General features: G+C 44.0%; 1 protein-coding gene across 2 annotated transcripts in view; it reads right to left on the bottom strand.

The window, feature by feature from the left end:
* SLC12A4 (solute carrier family 12 member 4) overlaps positions 1 to 20,316 on the bottom strand; it is a 67,797-nt gene that overhangs the window by 18,470 nt on the left and 29,011 nt on the right. For both annotated transcript variants that reach the window (XM_060254525.1, XM_060254526.1), the window contains exons 2-11: positions 18,718 to 18,812; positions 13,741 to 13,872; positions 10,328 to 10,474; positions 8,046 to 8,100; positions 5,823 to 5,953; positions 4,391 to 4,632; positions 3,143 to 3,357; positions 1,433 to 1,597; positions 965 to 1,063; positions 545 to 602 (exon numbers count right to left, since the gene is read on the bottom strand). In XM_060254525.1, the coding sequence (XP_060110508.1) occupies positions 545 to 602; positions 965 to 1,063; positions 1,433 to 1,597; positions 3,143 to 3,357; positions 4,391 to 4,632; positions 5,823 to 5,953; positions 8,046 to 8,100; positions 10,328 to 10,474; positions 13,741 to 13,872; positions 18,718 to 18,812 (1,339 nt within the window). The remainder of the gene's footprint in view (positions 1 to 544; positions 603 to 964; positions 1,064 to 1,432; positions 1,598 to 3,142; positions 3,358 to 4,390; positions 4,633 to 5,822; positions 5,954 to 8,045; positions 8,101 to 10,327; positions 10,475 to 13,740; positions 13,873 to 18,717; positions 18,813 to 20,316) is intronic.

Raw genomic sequence — 20,316 nt, 5'->3', positions numbered from 1 at the left:
CGCAACATATTTTTCCTAAAACAAGTCGTTATTCACACATAAGGTTCAAAAAACACACACAGAGAAAGCATCTATTCTGATACTGGAAAGGTGTCTGAATCAAAATACATTTACAAAACTGATTACAAACACTGGCATGACAAGGCTTTTCCTATATATGCACGTGTGCATCCACACACACAAAACTGGACAGCTGTCTCAGAGGGTCAGAAGACCCTCTGGAAAAGATGTGCAATGGGACGCCAGGGGGAGGGGAGAATTGGTGACCCTATCCGATGTATAAAAGCAAATGTGCTTCCTCCACTTTGGATTCAAGCCACTTGGTAAACAAAAGGCGTCAGAAGTGTTGCATACGGCTCTTTCTTTGGCTAGATATGCTGAGTTAAAGTCTTAAGATGATACAGTCCAGCATTTAAGCAGTTGGTAAAAATAAATCATAAAATAAATGGCAATTTTGCAAAGAGCAGAAGCAAGGGACAAAAACTAGCTTTCGTGCACAGGTGCAGACACAACTGACAGGATTGGAAGCTTGAGAGCTACTTACTTGTCTCTAAGAACAACACCTTCAATACAAGCTCCAAACAGCACTACACAGCTGAAATCTGAATGCAACACATTTTGCTAAGGAATCCAGTTGGGCATCTGAGAATGTTCGCAGTGACACAGCAAATCCATGCAACAGCAGAACGTCACATTTACAAAAAAAACTCACCCACCCCCTTCATTTATTATGGTACGATTATAAAAATACAGAGGAAATGCCCAATATAAGCCTGGAGGGCAGTGGGATGCAACCCTCTTGCTGAAGCTATGAAATAACATTTGAAAAGTACTAACAATGTAGAGAAGTTAAGACAAATTTAAAAATGCAAGTTGGACCATGCAAGGCAACAGACGGCAGGTGTCCAAATTGCAAACCTTGTACAGGAACCATATATCTATTTTTATATATTTAAAAAGATACAGACTAGAGATGTGGTGGCAATGGCCATGATTGTTCCAATAGGAATAGATTTCTGGGCGTCCTTTAGGTCTCCGGATCGGTTTGAGCCAGCCATGATCCCTTAAAAAGAAAAATAATAAGAGATTGGATTTATAACCCACTCAGAGTCTCAGAGCGGTTTACAATCTCCTTTCCTTTCCCCTCTCCGCAACAGGCATCCTGTGAGGTAGGTGTGGCTGAGAGAGCTCTGACAGAAACTATTCATGAAAGAACAGCTGTGACAGAGTTATGACAGGCCCATGGTCACACCAGCAGCTGCATGTGGAGTGGGGAATCAAACCTGGTTCTTCCAGATAAGAGTCTGCACACTTAACCACTACACCAAACTGGCTCAAAATAAAATTTTAATGTATGAAGACCATTCTTGAAAATGCACATGGATGCATGCACACACAGAGAAAGTACCCAGGGAACATTTGATATCTGTACCTGTTACAGAAGGGAAGAAGATGCCCACAAGCACCGTGAAGGATGTTGCGATGTCTGCATAAACATACAAGTGGAGGTTGCCCTTGTGCCCAGAGACATCCACAGATGGGTGGTCGGCTTTCTCCAAGATCTCTCCTTTCTCCAAATAATTACTCCAGATGTTATCTTGGGAAGGGGGAGAGAAATTATAGACATGGGAGGTAAAGAGTGAACGGATGGCTAAGCAAATGGAACATCTATTTACTCAGTACAGGAAAATGCTTCATACAAACAATTTAGGAAGTCTAAGTTGGTTGCATTAGATTTACTGCTGGCTGGAAGATGACTCCTTCTCTGGGTTCTTGCAACTGCAGAGTATTAACAAATCAAACACTGGTATGTACTACAGCCAAAGGGACAGCTGCTGCCACCACTGCCTCTTCCATTTTGGGGAAATGAGGTACCTTATAGCAGGCTGTCCAAAATCAGTCACTTTTTGTCCCAGGCACTGGGCTGCTGGATGCTCTCATTTCCAGATTGAAAGAGGGACAAACAGGGGTTAGGAGCACTGGAACTGTAGCATTTAACTATGCTAGAGAGACCTTCTGCCACCTTCTTCATGCAGCTATGAACACACAATGTTCATAGTGATGTTCAACAGTGATGTTCAACACAATGTTCACAAGTGAGCTGAAGGTGGAAGCCATCCTTCATCCAACCATGGGGCACCTCTTTCCCCACAGGAGTGACAGGAAGTGGGTGATAAGCCAGTTGGCGGCTGCAGCATATTGCAGTATTGGATTCGCTCAGGTGCTACAGTCACACATATCCTAATAAGAAAACACTGAGTATTTTCTTAATGCGTGTCTGTATATAGCTTAAAATGGAATAGATCGTACTCTAAAATCTGCACCAGTCAGTTACACAAATGAACCATGTCCCATTCCATCTTCCTACAACTCTGCATAAATTGCTATTTTCCACAGCACACTTTCTGCCTTGAATTTGCCACGTGGAAGGGGAAAGGAGCCTGCCCATAGAATTAGGATTGAAAATTTCCTCTGGCTTCTGGAATTTACTTAGCCATCACCAAGGCACTTTTAAGAAAATTTTCATAATCATAAAGGTCTAGAAACATGTGATCTAAAATAATTCCTGAGGAGTATTACTCCATTGAAGAAGACAAGAAGACATTGGATTTATATTTCGCCCTCCACTCAAGAGTCTCAGAGCGGCTCACAATCTCCTTTATCTCTCTCCCCCACAACAGACACCCTGTGAGGTGGGTGGGGCTGAGAGGACTCTCACAGCAGCTGCCCTTTCAAGGACAAACTCTGCCAGAGCTATGGCTGACCCAAGGCCATTCCAGCAGGTGCAAGTGGAGGAGTGGGGAATCAAACCTGGTTCTCCCAGATAAGAGTCCGCACACTTAACCACTACACCAAACTGGCTCTCATTGAGGCAAACTAGAGTGGAAATTCAATTAAATCTGAAAGGCCAATCATGCTGGAATAAATTAAGGTGGCACTGGTTCTATTTAAGGTAGCCCAGTTTTATTTTGAGATTTCACACATTCCCCAAAGCCAAGTTTTTCTGAATTCTGTACCCTAGCAGCACATTCTGCAGTGTCTTGGGTTCTGTGCAGAATCACATAGCGTATGACATCGCACATGCTATTTTAAAGCATGGTCTTCACATATAGGCGCTAATTTAAAACATTCACTACTGTACCTTTCAAAATGCCACTCGCAGCACCAGGAATCCCTGCAATCTCTGTAACGTTGTTGAAGCGGAAGTACTCATCGCAGTGCTCGGAGGTGACATTGTAATGTGGGCAGAAGAGCTCTGTCAATTTGGTGGCCACGGTGACATTGTCAACCACTGTAGTTTTAGCACAGATGTCAAACTGGTCCCTTGAAAGAGTCCTGTTGCCCAGCATGCAGACCCTGAGGAGAAATTAGAAGAATACAGTTTTGTATTTTGTTTACATTGGTTTTACGTTTTGCAAATTTCTTAACACACCCAACAAAAAAGATAATCTTTCATAAGCTGAAGAGGCGAGTGCCTTCCATAACGGGATAAGCACCTCTGTGGATCCAACCCAATATTTTCATTCTTATTCTTTTTTACATTCTAGATTTTTTTTCTTTTCTTTAACTGCAGCCAGAATTATTCCAGATAGTAATCCGGAGTGTTATATACAATAAGGTGCCTCATGGGGTTTTCGAGGCAGGAAGACGCTGTTCAGAGATGGTTTGCCATTGCCTTCCTTCTGTGTCACAACCCTGGACTTCCTTGGTCTCCCATCCAAGGCTTAACCAGGGCTGACCCTGCTTAGCTTCCAAGTTTTGACAAGTGTGGGCTGGTCTGTGCTATTCAGGCTGCTGTTATGTCTATACTGGGCCAAATTATTGTCTATAATTGCACTCCACCTCCCTTTAAAAGGTTTTCTTTTTAAAGACGAAGCAATCTTGTCTGGTCCTCCCCCCCCCCACTTTCCTTCTTTTTTTCTTTTCCATTTAGGAGGTGATGACACAGTCTGAAATTTGAATTAATAATGTGATCTATAAAGTTTTAATTAATTTTAAATTGTTGGAAGTTGTTTTATTACGATGTGATATAGTTCAACAGAAAGAGTGGAGAGGGGTTGCATTGTTCATTGCTCAGGGTCCTGAGAACTCGGGGACTGAGTGATTCACAAATCTAAATTATAAATAAATAAGATGGGGAGCAGGAAGGAGATAAGAGAAATACCAAATAAAGAACCAGACATAGGATTTAAAAAATTAAAAATGGGTCCGATGTTGTAGTTTGAGAGCCCAGGAAAGATTAAAGAGCGTATGCACTTCTTTGTTTTAACATTTTTTTATTATCAAAAGAAAAAAGGGGGAGCATATGTATTTCTTGAGACCCTTTGTTTGTATTTCTCACAGTTTCCGCTGACCCAAACGTCAGCCTTACTGAATGGGATTTACTTACGGAAAAGCAGGCGGATCAAAGATGGATTTGATGGCCCCAGCATAGATGGACAAGATAGATATTATGACACATGCCAGGAAGAGAGAAGCAAATTTGTTGACATATTTCACGCCTACGAAAACCACCACAGCCATGAATGTGAGGAACAAAGTCCCATAGACTCGCATGTTGTTGAGGGTGGCGCTGGAAGTGTCGTGGGCTCCGGTGGGGTGGAAAATGGCTGCCTGGGGAGCGATGTAGGTCTGAAAGAGTCAGGATGCAACCTTAACATCTCCCACACACGTACAAAAGCAAGCAAATGATGATGTTCCTTCTCAGCTATCATAAATGCAGGGAAAGCTGGAGTAATTTACAGTAATATCCACAAGCATTTATCGGTAATTCTAACATGCAGTTTCTTCCCTTTCAACACATTTTAATCAACAGCTTTGCTAATATGAAGATGACCACATTTTTCTTTCCTTCTACTCTCGGAAGGTCTGAATATTGTGGGCTTTTATATTTTTCAAAGAGAAGCAGCTATTTGGGGGGGAAGGGATCTTTGTTGCAGTGGCTTTTAGTGTAACTTTGTCTGTTTCACTCCAGCACCACCTAATTCATCACTACCTGCAGAGTAAACTGGTTGGACCCAGTATGCATGATGAAAGCTGCACACCGACACACACACACACACACAGAGGTAAGATCAAGACTTCTATTTATTCAGAGGGAGGGAGGTCTCTTCAGGTTTATCAAAAGATAATGACACATTCCAAATTTATTTAAAATTCAGAACGTGTAGGACAACAAAATACACCAAACCACACACACATTTAACCAGGGGTCCCCAATTTTTTTGAGCCCTTGGGCACCTTTGCAATTCTTAGACAGGGTGCTGGGTGCAACCACAAAATGGCCCCCACAAGAGACAGAAGAGAAGAGGAGACTGGATTTATACCCTGCCCTTCACTCAAAGTCTCAGTGGCTTAAATCTCCTTTCCCTTCCTCTCTCTACAACAGACACCCTGTGAGGTAGCTGCTCTGCTTAGCTGACTCTGCTTAGCTTCTCAGATCTGACGAGATCAGGCTAGCCTGAGCTATCCAGGTCATGGCATATGGTTATATTATAAATGACTAATTTAAGGGTACTTAAGCAGTAAAATAAGTTAGATAAAACTTCCCCCAATATTTCTGGGTTCTTTTCTGAAAAAAAATACAGCTTCCCCCACCCCCCATGCCTGCAAAATGCATGGAAATTTTACATCTCTGCTCTGACCTCCCCCTCTTTTGTACTGAACATCTGGTTATTGAGAAGTTGTGACCAACTCAAATGCGTGACCAACACTACTTTGTGACTTACAGGCTGGTCCCAAGAAGAAAGTATTACCAGGTTGTCGTAGTTTGATACATCTCTTGGACCAAACTTTGCTACCTGATATTTAGGTCTACTTACGAGCAGGATTTCAATGGCACCAAGGATGTACATAGCACCTGCGAACGTTGTCCCCAGGTAAAAACACAAGCCCACTGCTCCACCGAACTCTGGACCCAACGATCTTGAGATCATGAAGTATGAGCCGCCAGCTACAGCATGGAAGAGGACAGAATTATTCTCGGCACAATACTCATTATAAGCCAGGTAACTTCAAAAAGAACAAAATGACTGCAAGGCAGTAATGGTTTTACATTTCACATGCAATAGCTTGTTTTTCTGGGAATGTCTGAAAACAACAACAGTTCTGTTACTAGCCACGATAGCAGTTCGCCCATCAAGGAAATTCAGGTAAACATGCCATGTTCTTAGTGTGCTATCTTTGCTCACCTGTGCTCTTTTTAGCTGCCTGTTGCTATTAACTACCAACACTGAATATTCTACTCTTGTCTATCAACACACGTCAGATTATTTAGCACCAAGTCATCCAGAAACTAAATAGAATCATATAATCATAGAGTTGGAAGGGGCCATACAGGCTATCTAGCGCAGGATCAGCCTATGGCATTCCCAACAAGTGTTCATAAGAACATAAGAGAAGCCATGTTGGATCAGGCCAATGGCCCATCTAGTCCAACACTCTGTGTCACACAGTGGCCAAAAAATTTATTTATATATATATATATATATATATATATATATATATATATATATATATATATATACACACACACACACACACATATATACACACACATATATACATACACACATATACACACACACGCACACACACACTGTGGCTAATAGCCACTGATGGACCTCTGCTCCATATTTTTATCTAAACCCCTCTTGAAGGTGGCCATGCTTGTGGCCGCCACCACCTCCTGTGGCAGTGAATTCCACATGTTAATCATCCAGCTGCTGCTTATCTGTAAGCAAGCTCTTACTTATAAGCAACATACTTACTTATCCATAAGTACAGTCTACATAAATTTCAATGAAGCTGACTTTCAACAGAATGATGGCTAGGAGTGGAATGGAAGAGGTCTGGCAAAGTCATTGCAAATATATGGTATATGAAGCTCAAAATACAGGAGTCTTCCAGTTTTGGCTAGCCTCAGGAACCCACCAAAAATCATGTTCTGCCACTGAACTGAACCTTTCCTCTTCCCAGGGGAGCAGTCTTGACTGTGATGCCATAGTGAACTTCAGAGGTGCGCCAAACACTCTTGAAGGCCCAGTGCCACTATCCTCCTCTCTAACTCTGAGCCAGGAAGGCAAGGATTGGCTGCTGAGATCCCCCACCTCCTCTTGGCAGAGGTGGGAGTTTCTAGACCTCACACCAATTTCAAAACACAAGGGTCCAGATTCTATGACTCCTTTCCACTGATTCTTTCACCAACAGAGACAGGCTTACTTCAACAAAAACAGACACTTGTCTCCAGCAGAGGAAGTCATTCTCCATTGGATAAAGTCTTTGTCCCTTGAAGGAAGTCAAAAGAGCCAACCCAAGGTGTCCTGAATTCCAATGCACTTTTTTCAAGCTCAGGAGAAGGGAGAGCTAGAATTTTTATTTAACGGAGCACATGCTGAATCCCTGCCTCCCTAAACCAGTAGCCTGTCTTTCTCACAATTCACCTAAACCAGTAGCTTCTGTGTTTCTCATGATGAAGTTCCTTTCACAGTCATGAAGACTAGAAACTTTTCTATTTAAAAAAAAATGAAAACTAGTTATCTGGATTTTTTTACGGGAGAAGTTGAATGCAGCTGCCTTGGGTGTTGCAACCCATTACATAACTGAAGATTATTTCCATATTAAACGTCATTACTCCACTGTGTTATGCATTTACGACACACAAAATACATTTCGTCACACCAACCCAAGTTGGTAAACGCCTTTAAACTGTACCCAATTTAAAAAGCGTGCATCCTCTTTTCACCCACAACTGATCAAGGGAAAGACGCCAGCGCAGCTGTTTCCCAGCATGATGGATTTTCTGACAAAGAGGGCAGCAAAGCGCCCATTGATTGGCCTTGTGCGAAAACTTCATTCAGACTCTGGCACAATGAATGGAGGGAGCCCAGCAGCTGTTCCCCATGGACTGTATCCAAAGGGCAGTGATGAGAGGCCAAGCAGCATTTGATCCAGAAAGGATGCAGATTTCCCATTCCCTGGAGCCCTCAATGTAGATCCCAACCTGCTCAAAGCTACATTTTTCTCCAAGTCAATTGGGACATTACCTGGCACAACCCCGTTTGTAGCAATAGCGCTCATTGATATGGCTGTCAGCATGGTCTGCAAATGACAAAAGAGTGGATTTTGTGAGCAAACTTGGAGGGAGGGAAAGACCACAGGACAATTTTCTATTGTGAACATCAGTTGCTAAGCTGGAATGTGCAGTGCTGTTTTTGATGAAAGTCCATAGCATCTATTTAACATTCACCCTAGTGGGAAAATTCTTTGAATCTACATCTGAAGACTGCAATTTCTATACTGAAACCCAAACAGTGCAACTGGAATAAGGCATGGACACATTAAGTGCCTTTGTATGAGAGGTACATATAAAATTCATCAACATCTCCTGTAATACTCAAAGACCTCCTTCACACACAGTAAAAAAAGGGCCCACCTGAAGGTACAATTGGACTTCCCAGGTATCTTGAAAACTATTTTGTAAACTAAAAAGAGCAATGAATGTGCTCATTGTATTTAGAATGTGGAATGCGGTTCAGGTTCCGTTATGAATAGGAAAGGAAATTCACGGAGAAACTGCCTGCTGGAAACCTTTTAAGCATTTAAAGGGAGAGATGTGTCTTCAACCGCCAAAGCAGTCCTATGTTATTAGTAACTTCAGCTTACAGTCTGCAAACTTCATTTCTGGTTGCCCCTGCCTGTCCCACTCTTCTCCTATTCAAACAGCTTCACATATATAAATGGGGTATTCCTGCCATCCTCCATTCTGTCCCATCTACATCACACTCTGTGTTGGAGGACCGGCCACGACTATAAAACAGAGGTCATATAGTGGGGAAGGAGAAATGTCCCAACATCAGAATCTTCTAGAGAACAGGGTGTGTTATTCCCTCTTCTTCACCCTCCTTAGCCATATGCCCTATAAATAATTATCTTTGTACATTAGCTTTTTGTGCTTACTCACTTCATTTATAAACTGCCGTTTTCCCCCTTGGGGACCCAAAGCGGCTTAAATGGTTTTCCTTCACCTCCAATTTATCCTCATAACAATCCTGAGAGGCAGGTTAGGGTGTTCCCTATGGCACAGCAGGGAGTCAAACTTGTTTTTTTGGCCTCTGTGGGACACAGAGTGTTGGACTGGATGCGCCATTGGCCTGATCCAACATGGCTTCTCTTATGTTCTTACGTTATTAGAAACAGGCCTCATTCTGGGCAGGAGCTCACAGGAGTGGAGCTCTGGAACCTCTAAATTTTATTGTGCTCTTTCTTTCTTACCCCTTCCCCCCAAAATACTTGCTTCTGGGCCCCATTGTTCAAACCTCCTGCGAGAATTCTGCTGAACTCTATGATTTGACAAACTTTCTAATATTTCCCCCCACAAAAAATGGAAAAATAACCAAAACGTATAAAGCAGTCAGATGGAAATCTTCATCATGCCACTGTGGCCACATAGGAGAAAGTAATTTTAAAAGTCTGATGGCAGTAAGGTTTTATTATGACAATTATAATTCATGAAGCATTTTAAGGTAGATGCTGAGCTGATATAATTTAGTACACCTTCTGGTGATGTCAGGGGTGTGTGGCATATGCAAATGAGTTGTACTAATGCTCCGGCACCTCTTTTTCTACAAAATGACCCCTGCTTAGAAGGCAAATAATTTTAAAGGCAAAGATGTCAAGTCTCTGCTCCTAAGGAGCTTATATACATATGTGACCACCAAGTCACAGCTGACTTACAATGAACCCAGCAAGGAGCTTTCAAGGCAAGTGAGAGGCAGAGGTGGTTTGCCATTGCCTGCCTCTGCAGAGTCTTCCTTGATGGTCCCCCATCCAAACACCAACCCTGCTCAACTCCAGAGATCTGACAAGATGCGGCTACACCATACCATTTCACATTTCCTCTAAGGAGCTTAGATGGGGGAAAAAACTAATTGGAAGAGAAAAAAACCATGTAGGCCAGGGCAATAGGGCACCCAAACAGATACAGAAACAGATAATGGTCCAACCAATTCAGACCTTTTGTAAGAACATAAGAGAAGCCATGTTGGATCAGGCCAATGGCCCATCCAGTCCAACACTCTGTGTCACACAGTGGCCAATGTGTGTGTGTGTGTATACACACACACACACACACACACACACACGTATATATATACACCATGGCTAATAGCCACTGATGGATCTCTGTTGCAATGCATCATGGGCGACTAACACTACCGAAGCTTGCCACTGAGGTCTGAAGAACTAAAAACATTGGTCCAGTAGAACTCTGCACGAATCAAAGCAATGGACCACAGGGAGGGGTTTTGCAGCATAGTCATGTACTCACACAACAGCAGCAGATTAAGACGATGAGGAAGGACTGCAGAACACCTGCAGTTCCCACCATCCATGTCAACCGAAGGAAGAGAATGACCCCAAAGATATTCTGCATACAGGGCAAGTAGACTCCCATCAAGGTGCCCATGCTGGGTGACTGGGGGGGAAAAAAAATCAGTATTCCTCAATGTTACACACATACACAATCAGAAAAGATCTGCAAGGCATGGTAGGTGTTCTCATGGAGCTACCTTATGCTGGGACATTTCATTGGTCTAGCAGGGTCAGGATTATCTAGTCAAAGTGGCAGCAGCTCTCCAGAGTCTCAAGGAGAGGTCTTTCCTATCACCTGCTACCTGATCCTTTCAACTGGAGATGCTGGGGATTGACCCTGAGACCTTCTTCATGCAAAGCAGATGTGCTGCCATTAAGTCCTACTGAAAATGAAAAATCTTTAGAAACTCCAAATTACCAAAAATGCAATATGGGAGATGCCTGAACAGGACATCCCACCAGTGTTCCCTCTAAGCTGAGTTGGTGTGAGCTAGCTCACAGTTTTTTAGCCTCTGGCTCACACATTTTTGTCTTAGCTCAGGAAGGATGACCCCAGAGCACACTAATTTATGCAGCAGCCCAAATCGCTCACTCACAGCTTTAATGCCAGTAGCTCACAAAGTAGATTTTTGCTCACAAGACTCCACAGCTTAGAGGGAGCATTGCATTCCAAATGCACATATATGCAACAATTTCAAAGCAGCTCCAAGGGAATCTGAACTGAGCTGCCAAAATGGGTAATTCACTCACAATTCCTCTGATCAAAATCTACACGCTCCACAAACAATTAGCCTTCTGGTACCTGGATGCTTTTGTTCACAAAGCTAATTGTAGTTTCTCAGTCCTCTGTGACTCTGTAGAAGTTTTTTGTATGTTTGTGTTTGAGAGAAAAGATGATCATGCATCATATCTGGTTTGCCACCAAGGTCAAAGGACAGAAAACATTGGTCCAGAAGACTCTGTGTGCATTAAAGCAATGAAATGGTGGAAATTGGAACCCAGGCCTCCCCAAGTCCTAGTCAGACAAACATTAGGCCATCTTGACACATCAGCACACCCTGCTTGAATTGCTGTGCTAAAGTACATTGGTTTGTCCATCAGTTAGAGCAGCCCACAAGGGACAGATTCTACAATGCATCATGTAGGTCAAATCCCCAACTTAGCTGCTGCTATATTCAAGATGGTTCCCATTTCCCTAATATCATCCTGCCTGCTTGCAGAGACTTTCACTGGAGACCTTGGTCCAGATGCTCCTGGCTATTCAGTGATGGCACCACCGCTTTGGAACTCTCTCCCTACAGATTTTCCTGACAACCTACTCTTCTGTCGTCCTTGGCAGCAAGTTAAAAACAAATTTTACCTGGTCAAGGTTTGGGGAGGGAGGCTTTTTTTCTTTTTTCTTTTACAGGATTCAACTCTGCTGCTGATAAACAGCTCTGCTATTTTATTATATGGCTGCTGTAGTGTTACAATTTCATATTGTCCACTGCCTTCTTTATCCACAAACTCTTTCTTTCCTGCATCTCTCCCTTTTCCTGAAAATTAGAACTGCTAGTTCTGGGTTGGGAAATACCTGGAAATTTTGGGGTGCGGTTTGGGGAGGGCAGGGTGGGACAGGGTTTGGGGAGCAAGGTCTGATGAAGGTGGGATTTGTGGGGGGGACCCCAGCTGGGTATAATGTCGTAGATTCCACCTTCCAAAGTGGCCATTTTTCTCCTCTCTCTCATCTGGAGAGGAGCAGTAATCCCAAGAGATCTCCAGCCACCACCTGGAAGCTGGCAGCCCTACTCAAAATGTACACATTCCTAGAAGGCTGCTCAGCTCAGGAGCAGTTGATCCCCCAGCAAGTTCTGTTTCCACAAATGCCTCTTTCCACACATTTCTTTTGCCTCTATGTTGGCAACTCAACAGCATCCACTCAGAACTGAAGGCTTTTATGGAGGGTGTGAGCTTGGCCCAGAAGCCTCCAATTGCCCCTTCCCAGTCAGGGAAGCCTCTTTTTCACCAACAAAGAATTATCCATAATTAGTCACCACTCAAATGAAACCCCCGGGCCTAAATTGACTAAAACCTCTGATGATTTTTTGGCTTAACAGAAATGGCTCAAGCCCTACTCAGCCTCAGAAAGGATCAATGCGCATGCACACAGAGAGAGAGAGAGCTTTGAAATTCAAATATACTGATTTTTCTTGGCACGGGTAACATCGAAAGAGATCTTTATTCCATTGGGTACAGAGTTTAAACTTGGGCATGAATTCCTGGCCTCCCACATCAAATCTCTTCCCTGTGGCCTGACTACACCCTTTCCAGAGATGTCCTGAAAAGAATCCAGAAAGAGGCACCACCCAAACAGCAAGACCTGCCCTTTTCAGATGGTTACATGCACATCTCATGCAATGCGAACCATGGTAATCCTGCAGCTCTGCAGGAGCTTGTACTGCAAAAGCATAGACACCAAAACCTGCATTTCGCACTATGGAGAATGATGCTGGAAGGAGACCAGGATTTGCATGACCCTTTGTAGCTCATTTGTTAACTCCCAATTTGCAGCAAAAACCCCTTAATAAATGAGCCATCTGTGCAGCTGGGTCCAGCCAGCTTTTTTCATGCAGTCTCACTCAATTCCTCCCTTCGTCACTACAGCCTCCCTCCCACGTGGCTTTTGATTACCTACACAGCACCATCCATATCTGACTCACTGCCTTCTGACAATTTTGACGGGGGGCCCTGCTTCGGATCCAGCCCATGGTCTGCACAAGCCATGAAAGCTACAACGGACAAACAGGAAACATCCCTCCAATCTGGTTTGCAGGGCAAGTGCCACCTCCTTCGTCTCCATGCCAAATATGATGGGCGAGGGGAGAGAAGATTCAAAGACACTTTTTCCTTACCAATCAATATTTTAAACTGAAACCACCACGGTTTTATTTCTAGCAGTAAGTATCATAAATGCCTGAAAGCATTCAATTCCCAGCAGCTACCTTATTTTCTACCTTTAAAATCTAAGCAATAGACAATGGTGATGAATTATGAACTTTTTTATTATTTTCTCCTGAAAACCTATTTTGAGCCTTGCGCAACAGGAAATATTCCCACAGCTCCAGAACTGCACTGAAAATAGGGTTGCCGACTCCAGGTTGGGAAATTCCTGGAGATTTTTTTTTGGGGGGGGGGCGCAGGGGTTTGGAGAGGGGAGGGACCTCAGCAGGGCCTTACAGCCCCCCCCCTTCAACACAGCCATGTTGTTCAAAAGACCTGACCTCTGTTGTCTGGAGATCAGCTGTCACTCTAACAGATCCCCAGGCCCCACCTGGAGGTTGGCCGCTCTAAAAAGAAATGAAAAACTAGATGTTGAAAGAAGCAACACACTTTTGATACTTTCCTCCTCGAGCCTTCGGCGCTTTCTGCCTCTTCATGCTCTTTGGCTCCTTGAGTGAGGTTTGTGTAGCTGACCAGTTTTCCAAGCAAGGAAGAGACCTTTGGGCGAATATCCAGTTCCTCCTGCCAAAGGAAAGAAAGCGAAGATAATGATGATGGAGGTGGTGAGGACAACACTCCATACGCAACTTCTGAAAGCTCGAAGTGCTTTGCTGCACATCATCTCAGCACACTGTTACTACAGCAGTGAAGTTTACAGCTGCAAAATAGGCCATTATTATAGTTCCCAAACAGTGATTGTCTCATCCCTTTAGGGAAGAAGGACATGGACTCAGCAGGCTCCTGCTCATATGAACATAAGAGAAGCCATGTTGGATTAGGCCAATGGCCCATCCAGTCCAACACTCTGTGTCACACAGTGGCCAAAAAGCCGAAGTGCCATCAGGAGGTCCACCAGTGGGGCCAGGACACTAGAAGCCCTCCCACTGTGCTCCCCCCAGAGCATCACTACCCCAGACAGAGAGCTCCAACAATACACTGTGGCTAATAGCCACTGATAGACCTCTGCTCCATATGCTTATCCAATCCCCTCTTGAAGCTGTCTATGCTTATAGCCACCACCATCTCCTGTGGCAGTGAATTCTATGTGTTAATCAGCCTTCCTCCATGATGGCACACATTTCATTGCCAGGTGAAGATCTTGGTTTCAAAAAACCAGGACTCATATACGTTGCACTTAAAAAGAAACTAGCCCCCAATATAAGGGTCTCTCTGTGGTACCTTAAACCACAAAGACTCTTGGGACACCTTCAAAGATGAACAGATTTATTATGGCATTAAGTTCTCATGAGCCACGCTCTAGTTCAGATACCTGAAGTGTTGCATTCAGTCTGCAGATATATTTGTACCCAAAGCTACGAACAGCTGAAGGAGGTGGGATATTACAAAAAGTGGTCGGAAGTCAACTTCATCAGATCTATTGCTGGTAACCAATTACTTTTTAAAGGTGCTGTTTTTGCTGCAGCAGACCAATGCAGCCACCCCCTCTGGAACAGCTGCATCTTTGTCTCTATTTTTAGAATAAGACCATAGATTTATATCCCACACTTCTCTCTGAATCAAGAGTCTCAGAGCGTCTTACAATCTGCTTTATCTTCTTCCCCACGACAGACACCCTGTGAGGTAGGTGGGGCTGAGAGAGTTCTCCCAGAAGCTGCCCTTTCAAGGACAACTCTTGCCAGAGCTATGGCTGACCCAAGGCCATTTCAGCAGCTGCAAGTGGAAGAGTGGGGAATCAAACCCGGTTCTCCCAGATAAGAGCCCATACCCTTTGCCACTACACCAAACTGGCTCTCCAGTTTGTATGGCAATCAAAGTTCTAAACTGCTTATACAGTTTTACGGGAAGCTGCTTGGTCCTGCCCTTGTTGGGTTCCTTCTACCACCCTGCCTTCATTTCATTATTTTAGCAATTTATTTGCCGTATTGCTTTAAGTGCCATTATCAGCAGAGAACTGTAGATGATACATTTTTATTTATTTAATGGCCCACCTCTCTGACTAAGACTTAGAGTGGATTACAAAATATAAAACACTGCAAACCCAGTTGCATAAAATACCCAATAAGCAATGCCACGGGACTAGAATTACAGAAGAGAAAAACAATCTACGGCATGACATAAAGTATGCAGAAAACAAATTTAAAACAGTAGAAGACAATGCAGTAAAATAACACTGTGGAATAGACTGTAATCCTAGTCCCTTCCTAAAATTGCCTGCTGGACCATGCCATTATATTACAAGCCTTATTCCCTTTATAAAATGTTATTTAAGTTTTTAAAACCCGGATAAATATGGAGGGAGTGGTCTGATAAGATTTAAAAAAAAATCAAGAGAATGAGTTACAAGATTAAAATCCTCTTGCTAAGAATCACTGCCCATTCAGACTGATGACTCCACTCCACAGCTGCTGTCTGACATTTGAAGCCACAAACAAGACTTGCAAGAGACAAGAAAGAGAGCAGGACAGAAAACTGAGAAAAGGGCTCAGCGTTCCCAAACCACTGCCACAAGATGGTCTTTAAAATGAAAAGAAAAGAAGCAAAGGCTGAGTGGCAGAACATTCTTCAGGCAAAACCAGGCAAACTCTGAAGGAGCTCACAAGCTGAAGAGAGGCCTGCTGGGGTGGGGGTGGCCACGGGAGACCTGAAGGGCCATTTCCATGGAAACCATTTGCACAACATGGAGTGCCTCACTGTGACCCAGTGAAGTGACTACTTGCTGGCATCTATATTAAGTGACCTGGCAGGAGACCCGTGTGGCTTCTGATGAGGCAGAAAGTGCTCTGAACTTTGACAGAGAATGCCAGTTCCTGAGTCCTGCTCACGCCAGCCAGCAGGTAGGTATATTACCTGTGTTCCTACTCTTCAATTCTTTCCCCTTGAAAAATCCCCCTTTTTACAAAGGGGGATGGTTTCCATGGGCAGACAAAGTCATACCCTCCCCAAAGATAAATCTGCACCTCATTTTTAAATAAGGTACTATGTAAAAAAAAAAAAAGGTAAAGCTAGTCCCCTGTGCAAACACTAGTCGTTTCCGACTCTGGGGTGACGTTGCTTTCACAACGTTTTTACAGCAGACTTTTTTACGGGATGGTTTGCCATTGCCTTCCCCAGTCATCTACACTTCCCCCCCTGTAACCTGGGTACTCATTTTACCGACCTCGAAAGGATGGAAGGCTGAGTCAACCTCGAGCCAGCTACCTGAACCCAGCTTCTGCTGGGATCGAACTCAGGCCATGAGCAGAGCTTAGGACTGCAGTACTGCAGCTTTACCACTCTGCGCCACGGGGCTCTTAAGGTACTATGTACCCAGCATTAATTCTCTGAGCAGTCTTAACACCTGGGAGAGCAGCTGAGGGGAACCACTTGCATGCAAATGCATACCCAAGGACCACAAGTCACACTGCAGCCAGAACAGCTGCTGCAACAGTCTCACAGGGCACATCCACAAAACACTGGAGATTACAGTCTCGCCACACTATAGCAGCAGTCTGAATAACCCAGTTTAGCCCAATTTCATCAGAGCATGGAAGCTAAGCAGGGTTGACCATGGTCAGTACTGGGATAGGAGGCCACCAAGGAAGACTAGGGTTGCTATGCAGAGGAAGGCCAACTCTTGCCTGGAAAGCCCTGCAGCTGGGTAGCCACAAGTCAGTTGTGACTCAGCAACATGTTCTTCTTCATCTTGCACTGCAGCAATCATTCATCTCCTAGAGTGTCTTGTACATGCAAGAAAATCCAATTGCACATTATTCCTACAATGCAACAATAGTGCACTATCCAGTGTCTGGATGCAACCTGAGGAAAGGGGGGGCGGAATTGTCCCCATCAGGGATGGCCAACTATCCACTTCGGCAATAGCCTTCAGACCCACCATCCGACATCCTGTGCACAGTCATTTAGTTGGTCAATGCTGCTTCTCCATCTATATTGAAGGGTCTCCAACCATGTTGAGCCTGTAGGCACCTAAGAAATGTTTGAGAACAGCCAAAGGGCAGCATGACAGTGACTGCCACAGAGACTGAGGCCAATCATAGAAACCCCGTTTCCAAGTTATACTGACCACAGGTACAATCCATGTACACTTGATTATTATCCTTTGTATGTATGTGGAGTAATTCTCATGTCACAGTCAAGTCGTGGACAACTGAACCTGGAATATGAACACCACAATTGACCCAGCTATTGATTGTCTGTTTAGTTGGCAAAGGGAGCAGACACTGGCTTTCTTACAAACAGATGTACATATGAACAAGGCAGGATGCACGTGTGTTCAGCATAACAAGACAAGACACTCAAACAACCGTAAAGAGACAGAAACTCAAATAATGCCGATCTTTAAAAAGCATTAAATAGTTCCCCCTTTTGACAGAAGAGGCATGGTTCCAAGGAGAGAGAGAAAACAGCAGATGCACAAACCAGTGAAGATCCGTCTTCCCAAGACTCATTGTGAGACATGGCTGCACATGCCATGGTAGGCCAGCCACCTTTGCTCTTGTTCTGGGCTGACGCAGCCTGAGGATTCTAGTCTGTGATGCAACGCTGAAGGTTCTGAGTCCAAAAGGCTAACGCCAGCAGATGACCAAGACGTCACAGAGCTGGGAGTAATTTCTCCTATACTAAATTTTAACATATTATTCCAAGGTTGCTGATAATTGTTCTTTGTGGTGATTCTTTCCTGAAAATCCAAGCAAAAAGCCCAACTTTTTTTTTACAGGAATTGGTGGCATTTCCACTATTAAACTTGATTCAGTATAAACTGGGCTTTTCTTGAGCAGGAACACACAGGAATGCAGTTCTGGTTGGCTTGACATCAGGGGGTGTGGCCTAATATGCAAAGACAGATCCAGACGTTCTACAGCTACTACACCTCCGCAGAAAAGATCTTTGCCCTGAGGTCAGAACCTGATCACATGAACAAAGACAGAATTTACCTCTGACATCGGTCTGAGCAGAGTGTAACTACCATTACTTTGTTTTCCTCAAAAAAAGAAAGGGAAAAAAAGTGCCAAACACTGTCTGCTGTCTTACAATTTTGGCTTGTGGAAAAAGAGTCAAATGAGGAGAATGGCTTAGATGCTATCCAGAAGTGCCACAAGAGTGTGGGCAAAGTACTGCCACAGACTGTAGCAATGTCTACTAGCTTAAGTAACATTTAAAGGGATTTGATGGTTGTTGGTCTTGATGGCTCAACAGAGCCTCCACATTCAGAGGCAGTGAACCTTTGAATACCAGTTGGCAAGGGCAACAACAGAGGACTGCTTTGGCTTCCATGCTTTACTCTTAAGACTTTCTGGTATACTGTTGTGGTGATCAGGATGCTGGGCCCTTTTTGTCTACTCTAGCAAGTCTGCTCTTTTAAAAAGACAACACAGCATATACATAAACCACGGTCGATCATTTATTTACCTCAAACAAGGCCAAGTTTCTGTCATAATAGTCTCCTCCTTTGCCAACCTCGGAATTGTTGAGGAAAGGGCTGCTTTCTTTATGGTTGCCATGACCTGCAGAGAAAAAAGAAAAAGCAACTTTTAAATTGTCCTAAGAATAATTCTGAGAAAAAAGTGAGACACCACCTACTTCATTTTCATCATTTTAATTCTCTCTCCCGCCCCCAACATGCAGCCTAAAATCAGCAGCTGTCAAACTTCTTTCCTTCTCCACAGATTAACAAAGGGATGTTTTTCCTTCACTGCTTTGTCCGTGGAGGAACTCTGGCTTCCAAATGCATGTATTTATCACCGGGCGTTTTCGCACTGACCTTCAAGTGGCACGACCACCCTCTTCACACCGGAGGATCTGCGCGGATTTCGCACAAGAAGCGCCGGCGCACCCAAAAGAGCCGGCGACTTCCGTCGCGAAACCCGCTCAAACGGAAACCGCCAAGAAGCAGGAAAACGTTTGAGCGGCTTTTGCGACGGAAGTCGCCGGCTCTTTTGGGTGCGCCGGCGCTTCTTGTGCGAAATCCGCGCAGATCCTCCGGTGTGGTCCGTGCGAAAACGCCCACTGAAGGCCTGATTCAGAGGTGGTTAAGTCAGTGACTGAGCAGACTGGGGTGGGGGGAGGGAGAGGATACACACCTGAAAGCTCCTCCTTTCCAAATCCCCACCACACCCAATTTCACATAAAAGACAGGATGAACAGAGGTGTAAACTTTAACTTCTTCTATGGCCTACCTTTCTTACCGAGTCAAAGAGGATTACAAAATTAAAAAAAAACAACAATCCCATCCAATAGCAAAATTATTAAACTTTTTTGAACATTTAAGCTATAAGGATTCTTCTACCAATTATCTGTTTCTGCAAACAGGTAAACAATAATGCCTATTATGAAAAACAGAGTCAGTTACTGCAGGCCAAGAGCAGGGAACAACAGGGGAGGAAATTGCATGGATGAACTCTCTCCCTGTACTAGAGGCCACTGCCAATCAATACTCCCTTGAAGCTGTGGAGTCTTGTAAGCAAAAATTCTACTTTGTGAGCTACTGGCGTTAAAGTTGTGAGCTACAGTTTGCTCTGGGGCCGTTTTTCCTAAGACAAAAATGTGTGAGCCGGAGGCTAAAAAACTGTGAGCTAGCTCACACTAACTCAGCTTAGAGGGAACACTGCTGCCAATTAATATGCTAACAGTAGAACCTTTAGTTGCATAAAGAGTTGCTGTTTTTTTAAAAAAATGTTACTCAAGAAGGAGGATTCTAGATTCAGGCTCTGTGAGTTGCTAATTTTCTGCACACTATAGTGGATCACTCATTCATTTGCCCCCCCCCCATTGCCACCTCCAGCTTTGAAATTCCAGGAGATTTAGGGATAGTGCCTCAGAAGGGCAGAGATCTTGTCCACTTAATGAAACTGTAATTTCTTTTAGGAGAACTAGGCCTCTGTCATCTGGATATCAATGCTAAATCTGAGAGAACTCCGTCCCCTCCTGAAGCTCGGCTGCCATACCGCCACCTCCAGGCTGAATTTGTTCAAGTCCATTATCAGTTCTTAACAGGAACCTGGCTCAGTT

Source organism: Heteronotia binoei, chromosome 14, assembly GCF_032191835.1.
Source record: "Heteronotia binoei isolate CCM8104 ecotype False Entrance Well chromosome 14, APGP_CSIRO_Hbin_v1, whole genome shotgun sequence".
In the NCBI taxonomy this organism is placed as follows: domain Eukaryota; kingdom Metazoa; phylum Chordata; class Lepidosauria; order Squamata; family Gekkonidae; genus Heteronotia; species Heteronotia binoei.
The sequence above is the reverse complement of the archived record's forward strand: the minus strand, read 5'-3'. Positions and strand labels throughout refer to the sequence as shown.